This window comes from Leptopilina heterotoma, unplaced genomic scaffold (genome assembly GCF_015476425.1).
Source record: "Leptopilina heterotoma isolate Lh14 unplaced genomic scaffold, ASM1547642v1 Lhet_456, whole genome shotgun sequence".
Lineage (NCBI taxonomy): Eukaryota > Metazoa > Arthropoda > Insecta > Hymenoptera > Figitidae > Leptopilina > Leptopilina heterotoma.
Genome location: NW_025111090.1, coordinates 372938 through 384675, shown reverse-complemented (window position 1 = coordinate 384675; position 11738 = coordinate 372938). Strand labels below are relative to the sequence as shown.

The 11738-nt window shown below is 26.7% G+C and overlaps 1 protein-coding gene across 1 annotated transcript; it reads left to right on the top strand.

Annotated features, from left to right (window-relative positions):
- The first annotated feature begins 3297 nt into the window (after positions 1-3297).
- LOC122507265 (RING finger protein PFF0165c-like) lies at positions 3298-5106 on the top strand. The gene has a single exon (XM_043619882.1). The coding sequence runs from the start codon at positions 3298-3300 to the stop codon at positions 5104-5106; it is 1809 nt and encodes a 602-aa protein (XP_043475817.1).
- The last annotated feature ends 6632 nt before the right edge of the window (positions 5107-11738 follow it).

The window sequence follows — 11738 nt, the reverse complement described above, 5'->3', positions numbered from 1 at the left end:
ATTAAAAAAACTACTTTTTTAAAAAAAATTTATACAAACTATATCTTTTGCATAAAAAATTTAGTTTATGTTACGGCCGAACTCCGTAACTTTTTATATTGTTAATACCTTTTTTTAATTATACTTAAACTAAAATTACATGCAACAATTACACGCAATATGAGATTTTGTTAAACAACACAAAACATTTACACAAAAACAACAACAAATTTCACAAAAGGGACATTCTTCTCTTTGAATATCTTAATCCAGAATATTTTAATTGGAAAAAGATCTAACTTTATATAAATAATATATATTTCAATAGATTTAACATTCCTTTAAGTTTCACAATTTGAAATGAAAAGCCTAAGAATAAAACACGGTATTTCTTAATAAATTCCTTTTCTTGGACAAACAGTTTATTGACCCTTTTGAAAATTAGTTAGAAAATATCAAAGTTAAATTGCTCAATATAAGGAGTGGTGCATCCAAGTCACTGAACTCGGATCACACCACTGCCTAAATCTGCAAGGTTGCAGAAATTGACCTGACAACAGTCAAGTACAATGAACTTAACATACGATTTCCCCACTAAATCGTCTTTCAATAAAATTGATTGACACCGGGAAATCGAGGCAGTTTAAGCCAGGCCGTTGTAGCCGGCAGCTAGCCCGGGCAGTTTAGGCCCGCAGTTTTAGTCCAGGCCATTGTAGCCTGAAGTTCTAAGTCCGGCATTTAGCCGTGTTAATCGTATCGAAAGTCTAACGGTTGAATAAAAAGTTTGTTAAAAGAAAGTGAATACAATTGAGAATAATATAAATAAATAAAAGTTAAAGAAGATTGAATTGAAAATATATATATTGAATATAAATAATTAAATTGTGTAATTAAAGGAATCAAAGAAATATAAGAAAAATATTGAAATATACTGAAAGAAAATAAATAGAGAGAATTTACGTAATAAAAATTAAATATAGGGAATTGAAAAGAAATATTAAAATAAAAGAAGTGAAAATAAATTTAAAGAAATCATAAATTATGTTAAAGAGTAAAAGAATTGAAGTCTCAGCATTGTGCATTATCGAAGGAATATTAAAGTTCATAGTAAAGAGGATAAAAACAAGATTCGTCATTGGATTCGAATTTCGAAGTACAGAATACCAAGTAGTGAGTAAAAACATCTTACATTTTACGACACACACGATTATCTCATTCACACGTACAGATTCACACGTACTTTTTACACACGTAAAGATTAGTTTTATTTGTATTAGGGACTCATTGGGAAAATATATATCTTATATTGTTTAATCTTATTTTTGCTTATAATTTAATTATTCCTAAAACTATCCTATCTTCTCCAAATTCAAGGGATAGGATTCTCACCCCTTGGTTGAACCAATAACCAAGTAGAGGGAAGAATCCACTACCCTTTACAAATTATTTTGTCCGAAGGACACGTTTAGTTAAAGTTTCTTTAAAAATTTGATATTATTAAATTAATTTATTTAATTTTTCAAATTCGGCTCTAACAAACTGGTGGCAGCGGTGGGATTTTTCCTCTTTATTCTTTGAAGGAAAGAGAAGATAGAAAAAGTAAAAAAAAATTAACAATTAAAAAAAAAAAAATTTTTTTTAAAGACATATATAAAGTTAAATTTTTACATACAGTGTTACACTAAGCACATTAACACAAAAGTTTAATATATTTTATGAGATATAGATATATATTTATATGCATTTATTTTCTATTTTATAAAACTTGTCTATCTGTTTCTTCACAGGAGAAAAATATATCAAATTTAAAAAAAAAGTGCGGTAAAAGAGAATTTTTTTATGTTCACTAAAGTTGAACACAGGGCACAGTAACTACCCTTGCGACGGCAAGCTCTGGTTTCTTCAATAAATCGCGCCCAATTCCTTGACTTAACCTTGCCGGAAGTGTGTAGCCACTTGGGCAAGTGAGAGGATTAAAATTAAATTCTTTGTTTTAAATTACAAAAATTAAAATTCCCCATTAATTACGGGTACTAAAATACAAGTTTGAGTAAAGTTTTTTATAAAAAAAAAGAGTCTAAGAATTTTTATGAAAAATTATAAAAAATAAACAATAAAGAATTTAGAGCTTACTTTGCGAATTTTAACAAGGTGTATAAATACATAATTAATAAAAAAAAAATAATAAAAATAAATAAAGTAAATAAATGCTCCAGAATCATCATCTATCCATCTTATTTTATTTAACCAAATCCTCAAAGTTACTGAAGTGAGTTATATGTATTTTTAATTCCTTTAAAAAAGCATATTGTACCATTCATACGCTCGACTTTCACGGACGCTTAGAATTTATTTCTTCAAGCGAAAACGAAAGTTTCGTTAGCAGTGAATATTCAGCAATTTTGTTCAAAAACGAAACAATACAATATTAATTAAATGTAAAATTTTAATTAATATTGAATTTAATCATACATCTCACAACGGACCACAGTCTCCCCGTACTGTTGTTAGTAGAGTTTGATTTTCGTACTACCTCTGCCTAAACAGGGAGCATTTATTTTAAATTCAAATATAAGTAATATAAACTGAAAAAATTGATAAACGAGAATTGACATAAAGAATAAAAACCCAAGAAGCAAAACGAGGTTCAAAGTTCGAAGTAATCCAGAAAAGAATCCTCCGTCTTGAAGAGCAACAATAAAGATAAAATTCGGGAAATGACAAAAATTGTTTGCGAAATTAATTAAATTTATTTTTATGAGTAAATAAAAAGAATAATTGGAAATGAAATATAGAGAGACAATGTGCTAAATTAGATAGGTATACGAACTCGGTTACGCGACACTGTGTCAGGTTACACTTCAGGTGTGTAGGTCAGTAGGAAGTAGACATTGAAAGAAATGCTTATATAGACAATTAAAGAAAAACTCATTTACTTCTGTATAATTTAAATGAATAAATACACCTTTTATTGTTTCCTTTTCAATAAAATTCATATTTGATAAATAGCAAATAAAATTTTAACGAAATTAAAAAACCTAAAATTATAAATTGAATAAAAATCTTAGTTAAAACGCATAGAAAAATGGAGACAAATTTAGTATTTTATTAAACTTCGAAAATTAAGAAAACTTAGGATTTTTATTTTAAATTTTATAGCACAAAAATTTTGAAGATAATGACTTAGGTGAAATCAGTCTACGAAATAGAAGAATGAAAAGTAACATATTAAAAATAAACCTTCATCAGTTGGAAGAACAATAAATAAATCATGCTGAATTAGCAGAAATACGCAAACAGAGGAATAACGTTTAGAAAATGTCGGAAGTAAACCGTGGAGAAGATTCTCGGATAGTCAATCAAAGATTAAATCTTGCATTGTCATTAACACTATTCGAAAAACAATTAAAATTTTTTGATGGATACAACATACCAGTTGAAGAATTCATAGAACAAATAACATTTGTAGCTTCACGAATGCCAATTACTTGTGAAGCCCTTATAATAACAATTATACTGGATAAATTAGAAGGTACCGCAAAAGCTAGCACTATTGGCATCCAATTTAAAATTTTGATAGACTTATTAGATCATCTAAAAGAAAATTTTTCTCCAAATGTTCTATTCGACAACTCCTCTCCCTCTAACTACGATTTTTCGAGAACAAATTACAATGCCATTGACCATTACAACACGTATCAACCAAGGAACCAACGACAAAAATGGGGTCAACAACATAGAAGAAAAAATAGAGGCTACAATAAATTTAACAATCAGAATATGGACAAGAGTTTTAGAAAAAATGGACAAAACAGGAACATGGATTGGCAAGATTATGGAAGAGAAGACTTTTATAACTATGATCGGAATTTCGACGAGTACAATGTCGAATACGGAAATTTACAACACAGATTTAGAAACGAATATAAAAGATACAAGGACGTCCAGGATGGTTACAGTAGAGATGATCAAAAAGACCACAGATATGACAACTACGAAGAGTCTTATACAATGAGCTTTAACGAAATATATTCTAATATTTATAATTCAATGTGTTTGCAGAACTCACTCACAGACCAAAACTCCTTTAGGGTTGAAAGTCAATTAAATTATAGTGTCTCAACCCCAGCGAATGAGCCACAAGTTGTAAGCAAAAGCGAAGAATCAATTAACAAAAAGACCATTCAAAAAATACAAAAACCTGTGGAAGAAGAAGAACAAACAGCAATGTATATGGATCCTATTATAAGTACTTTCGACGACGACAAAGAAGATATCAACATCAATGAAAAACCACCAAACAAGAAAAAGATGGACATACATGGAGATTTAGACAGAAAAATCAGTTTATCGTTAGAAGAAAACCAAACTTGTATTTTGGACAACAAAATGCTGGAAAAAGAGGAAGAGAATAGAAAGGAAACACTACAAATGCCAAGTTCGAAGAAAAGGAAAAATATAATCAAATTAGAAGAGGATAATGACGTAAAGAATTATAGTTGTTATAATCACGAAACATTACAGCGAGAAAACAATGCAAAACGATCTGAAATTAGCCATGAATTAAATGAAACAAGATCAGATCAAAAAGGTGAAGAAAAAATTGTTGAGAAAAGTAAAGAATTTTTAGATATTAAACAAGCAAACAATGAGAATGTTGCAGTCATGGATGATTCAAATTCATTAATACAACATATGAATTCGGACAGCACTATGAAAAAACTAAGAAAAGGAAAACCTCCTGGTAAAATCAAATCAAAAACTCAAGAACAACTAAGTGTAAAAAATGAAGAAGAAAAAAAAGAAGAATTAGGCAATGAAGTATCAAATGAAGACGTCATCATTTCAACAAATACTTATGCTGAGGTAGAAGAATTTGTCGTAAATAAGATTCTATCATCTAGAAAAAGTTTAAATCAAGAAATTTTAGAAATGGTAGAATATTGTATCTCATTGCATAACGGATTATCAGAAATACATCAAAAATATTTTTGGGATACATTTTTACTCGGGACAAATGAGAAAAATGAAGTTATCTGCAAATTCGAAGGGAATGAACTACTACAAAATAAAATACCTAAAATAGTAGTAACAAAAGTCTACTCAGAGAGGTTAGGAATAGGTTAGACGTATGTAAAATCAAGCAGGAGACAGAAATAATAACAGTGAAAGCACAAAATATCTTCAACGATTTTTTCCGGGTAAAATAGTTAATTTATTACTCGAACTTTACAAGTCTCAAGGACTTAAATGTAATATAGATATTAGTTAATTGAGTTTATCATTCTCTTTCCATTACACTATAATTATCTTTATTTTATGTTCTCATTTAGAGTAAAATATCTAATATACTTATAAAAATACAAAAAAATATAAGATCGATAAAGTAAAATAATAACTAAGTAAACATACAAATAAAAGATTAAGGAAATATGGAATAAAACAGAAGTTATTATAACATATTTTATAAACAGTAGATTACTAACATGTATACAAAATATAAGCTTAATAAATGCTTTAAGTAAATTTAAAAATTTTATACGCTGCTAAAATAAATGAAAATTATCGTCATGAAGAGACGCATGAAAATGTCAAACTAAAATTTTTCTGCCTAATAATTTATAAAAATAAAACTAAGAAAATTCCAAACTAACTACATTGATAAACGTAAAGTAGTTCGAAAATATTAATTCCTTAATGAAAAAAAAAAAAAAGGTTAAAATAATTATAACAATAAAAATAAAATGATAAATAAAGTGAAATGATAACTAAACCAACACTTAAGTAAATGATTAAAAATATAGAATACAATTATCAGATTGAAAAATGAGACATAAAATGTTAAAAAATTCTCGCTTACTAATTTAGTAAAAAAAAATATAAGTTTTTAAAAAAAAAAAGTTTAACAATGGCTCGAATACTAACACTAAATATATAAGTCTAGTAAAAGCTTCTAATGGAATAACAAATTTAATAAAATGGGATATGCTGTAATAAAAAAAAAGTAAAATTATAATAATGAATAAAAAAATTAAAATGTCAAACAAAACATATTTTTAACAAATTGCAATAATAAAATAAAAAAAAATTCTAACATTTTAATTTATTTATAAAACAGCAACTACACATAATTTAATTATTATTAACCAAATTAACTAAATCCATAAACGAACGGTGTTTTAAAAATAAAAAGTACTGCAATGATCTAAAAAAGAAAAAAATAATAGTATTCGTTGAAATACCTAAAAAATTACGTTTCATTGATGCTCTTGTCAAATTATATTGAATTTCAGATTAAAATACGCTTTAAATACTTCTAGAATCTGCGACTATTTTTCTTATAACTCCTTAAAAATACATGATGCACTAAATAATATTAAAGGGAATGCTTTAAAGTTCGAGCACAAATGAAACTGTTGTAACACCAATAACACTAATATAAATTAACAAAGTTAACACCCTTAAATTATAAATATGAATAAAAATACACTTTGAAAAGATTAAAAAAAAAGAAAAATTTATCTTAGAAAACGTAAAGCCATTTTTAATGTTTTTTTTTCTAAAAAAAACAAAAAAACATTAATCAATGGAAACATAAATATTGAAAGGCAAATTCTTAAAAATATTTTAAACAGCCATTTTTGATTAAAAGTGCAGTTTATTTCTTCTTTTTTTTAAAAAAAAAGTTAAAGTATGATAAACAGAATTTTTTGTAAAAGAAAATCTAAAACGAAATGTTTTGCCTTACATTTTCTTAGTAAAAAAAAGATAACTTATTCAATTTACACTATTTCTAAAATGAACTTATAAAGAAATTTTTAAAAGTTGAAAAATTTCAATACAAAGCACTATATTTAAATGCTCTAAATAAAATTTTAGAACGGATAAGCATAATAAATAATTTAAAAAGTTTTGCTTTATCAAAACTATTTGACCAGAATTTCTATTAGTAATGAAATTAAAAAAAATCAGAATGTTCCGTTCTTCTATAAATTCTCAATATTGTTTACCAATTTCTATTTCATACTGCACAAAAATGTAATAAGGAAACAGAGTTAAACTAATACAATTTAACATTTTTTTCCTTAAATTTTGTACGTCTTTTAAAAGAACTACAAAACATTCACAAAAATTTTATAGTTAAAAAGACATTTTTTTTAATAAAAATATATTCTTGCTACCACATATTAAAATAATTTAATGATATAAAGATAAAAAAAACATTTTACTACAATTCAAAAAAATATTTTAAATAGAATTTTTTCAAGAAAAGTATAAAAATTCACAATATTCCAACCTATGAAAGTATTTTTTGCAAAAATAAAATTTTTATCTTATTATTGTGTAATAAAAATATTCTGCAACCTATGTAAAATTATTTCATAACGGCATTAAGAAAAATTGAAATGATAAATAAATTCGACAATCTTCGTTAAAAAAAAAAGTTTATAATTATAAATTTCTAGCAAAAACAATTTGTTATGATAAATTCAAATTTTGAATCTATGAAATTATGTTTTTTCAAATTATTAAAAGTAAAAATATTTAATGTATTCTTCGTTTGAAATTAATAGCACCCTAAAAAAGTTGTATACTAAAAATAGCTATAGGTTTTATAATTTACAATATACATTTAAAAATAAGGATCAATTAGAAAATACTTGAAATAATAAACGTTGTCACTCAAATTTTATAAAAAAAGTGAAATGGAAATTCAGAAAAATTACATATCTTGAAATAAGCGAATGCCTAGATTGGTAAAAATGCAATTAAAATATAAAGAGTTAGAATTCTGTTTTTAGTAATAGAGTTAAAAGACATGTTTAAAAAAAATTAAAACAGTTTTTTTTACCACTCTAGACCTTAAAATACTTAAAAATGCGTCATAATAAATACAAAAATAATATGCAAATCAACAAAAATATTAAAAATATTTTTTATATAAATAATAAAATTAATCATGCTAAATACAAAAATAACTTGTAAACCATCGAAAACCAGTTTTGTTTTTGCTTTTTTTGTAAACTAAACTTGAAACTAAAGTAAAACTCACAACAATAATTTACCTGTTTTTATTTATAACAAATCTTTACAACGCGAAAAGAATTAGAAAAATTGGAAAGAAAAGAAAGAACAAAAGCATTTAGAAATGGCTGCCAAGGGACGTCAGCCTAATTAAAAGGGGGGCATGACAACAGAATTGTCGTCACAATTTTTTTTCTTCTCTTTCCGAAAATAAAAAAAAAAATTTTTTTTTCATTATGACAATCACATACAATACAACTTAGGTAGACATGGTTACGTTTATTCATATGATACTAGTGAAAGACGTTGTCAGCGTTTAAAGTCATATTCGACAAAATTCTTTTAAAATTATATAATTATACTAAAAACACAATGACCTGTATAACCATTTTTACCAACGATAAAGTAAAAACATTGTAGAAAAATACTTTAATCAAAGAACTTAGGCATACGGCATGTTAAATCGCATTTCATTTTGAACATGTTCTATAAATGAAAAATATATTAAAATTTGTAAGGCAAGTTTTTAAGAAAGATTAACATAATCAATCTCAAACATAAACTTCTGTAAAGCAAGATAACCAGGATACGATTTTTTGTAAAACTCAAACGAGTTATATCTACAAATTTTAAAAGAGGATCTTCGATAACGCATTCATAGCAGCTGACAAGGGACGTCAGCCTAATAAAAGGGGGGCATTTGTTACGGCCGAACTCCGTAACTTTTTATATTGTTAATACCTTTTTTTAATTATACTTAAACTAAAATTACATGCAACAATTACACGCAATATGAGATTTTGTTAAACAACACAAAACATTTACACAAAAACAACAACAAATTTCACAAAAGGGACATTCTTCTCTTTGAATATCTTAATCCAGAATATTTTAATTGGAAAAAGATCTAACTTTATATAAATAATATATATTTCAATAGATTTAACATTCCTTTAAGTTTCACAATTTGAAATGAAAAGCCTAAGAATAAAACACGGTATTTCTTAATAAATTCCTTTTCTTGGACAAACAGTTTATTGACCCTTTTGAAAATTAGTTAGAAAATATCAAAGTTAAATTGCTCAATATAAGGAGTGGTGCATCCAAGTCACTGAACTCGGATCACACCACTGCCTAAATCTGCAAGGTTGCAGAAATTGACCTGACAACAGTCAAGTACAATGAACTTAACATACGATTTCCCCACTAAATCGTCTTTCAATAAAATTGATTGACACCGGGAAATCGAGGCAGTTTAAGCCAGGCCGTTGTAGCCGGCAGTTAGCCCGGGCAGTTTAGGCCCGCAGTTTTAGTCCAGGCCTTTGTAGCCTGAAGTTCTAAGTCCGGCATTTAGCCGTGTTAATCGTATCGAAAGTCTAACGGTTGAATAAAAAGTTTGTTTAAAGAAAGTGAATACAATTGAGAATAATATAAATAAATAAAAGTTAAAGAAGATTGAATTGAAAATATATATATTGAATATAAATAATTAAATTGTGTAATTAAAGGAATCAAAGAAATATAAGAAAAATATTGAAATATACTGAAAGAAAATAAATAGAAAGAATTTACGTAATAAAAATTAAATATAGGGAATTGAAAAGAAATATTAAAATAAAAGAAGTGAAAATAAATTTAAAGAAATCATAAATTATGTTAAAGAGTAAAAGAATTGAAGTCTCAGCATTGTGCATTATCTAAGGAATATTAAAGTTCATAGTAAAGAGGATAAAAACAAGATTCGTCATTGGATTCGAATTTCGAAGTACAGAATACCAAGTAGTGAGTAAAAACAGCTTACATTTTACGACACACACGATTATCTCATTCACACGTACAGATTCACACGTACTTTTTACACACGTAAAGATTAGTTTTATTTGTATTAGGGACTCATTGGGAAAATATATATCTTATATTGTTTAATCTTATTTTTGCTTATAATTTAATTATTCCTAAAACTATCCTATCTTCTCCAAATTCAAGGGATAGGATTCTCACCCCTTGGTTGAACCAATAACCAAGTAGAGGGAAGAATCCACTACCCTTTACAAATTATTTTGTCCGAAGGACACGTTTAGTTAAAGTTTCTTTAAAAATTTGATATTATTAAATTAATTTATTTAATTTTTCAAATTCGGCTCTAACAGTTTAATCTTTTAAAAAAAAATAACACAGAATAACCAACAAAAAAGCAAAAAAATCAATATAATTTTAGTTTCCTTCCACCAAATATTTTCATTTTGGTCTTAAAATAATCAGAAGACATAACCAAAGTCATTCCAAAAGAAAACGGTAAGGTGGGCGGACTTTTGGGTTCAAGTCAATCCAAGCTCACCGTGTCTTACAATGAATGTTTTATAATTAATATTTAAATTGAAATTGAATTATTTAAATCTTTATTATAATAGTATCGATGTTAATTCGATATATCGAAAAGATTCGAGCAAGAATATAGTCGCTCGTCACACTTTCCCCCTTAGAGAGATTTTCGATAGAAAATTTAAAAGATAAAAATATTTATACTATTTATTCAATTTGTATATATATATATATATTTTTTTTTTGTTTTTTGTTTTTTTTAAATAAGTGTTTTGTTTTTATATTTAGATTATTTACATTTGTCATGTTTTAAATGTTGTGTGTCTTAAGAAGTATACCTGTGGATGACGCTGAACATTTTTGGACAAAAGTTACTACAGTACATTTACGTTGCTAAATCGGTCACGCACTATGCGCATCTATAATATTTTAAGTTCGTGTTCGTAATGACATACAGAAGTAAACAAAAACACAAAAGCAGTCAACATTTATTATTATTTATTTGTTCTGAATTTACAACACAGACCCTGCCAAAATTATATTTATTTATTACAGAAATATTGTTGTTATGAGAAGTGAAATAATTATACATTATTTACATAAATTCTGAGCAAGGTGTAGTTGATCAGCTCTCACTCTCCCCTTTAAGGGAATGAAGACAACAATAATCAAATAATTCTTATTCAACCATAATTCTACAAGGTATGTATTGTTTTGTCTAACTTTTGTATTTTGTATACACATTGTCAATTTAATCCGATGTCATGAAATCATGTTTTTGTTTTTAGAAAATTTTCATAACTTGTGGTCGAAGGAGGTTAGTATGAACAATTTTCGTTTTGTTTTGTGTGATTTGGTTTTCAACATTATTCTCGTCTAAAATCTTTATTATTTTGTAGGGACCGGAATAATCATTATCTAATTTAGAAGTTTTGTTATTCCTTTGGAGGTACACGGTATCATCAACTGTATAATTTTGAGAATTTAGTTTCAGGTCATAATAATGTTTAGATCTTTCTTTAGCCGCGTGAAGTTATTCTCTAGCAGTTGCCTGTGTTTCAACAAGTTTTTCAGATAGAGTTTTCAAGAACAAATCATATGTTAATGACAGTTTCCTTTTTGCGAATTGTGAGGGAATTCTCGCATTTTTACCGAAGATCAATTGGTGTGGAGCGAAACCCGTTCCCTCGTGTTTGGAAGTGTTGTATGAGAACATGGCATAAGGTATCCATTTATCCCAATTATTTCTATTGCAAAAATTTTTTAAATACTGTATTAAAACGTGATGACTTCTTTCTAGGGAACCCAATGACTGTGGATGGAATGCAGTTGATCGAAGTTGTTTGATGTTAAAAATCTTGCAGAAATTTTCTATCAATTTACTTGTAAAATCGTGACCTTGATCTGTGTGG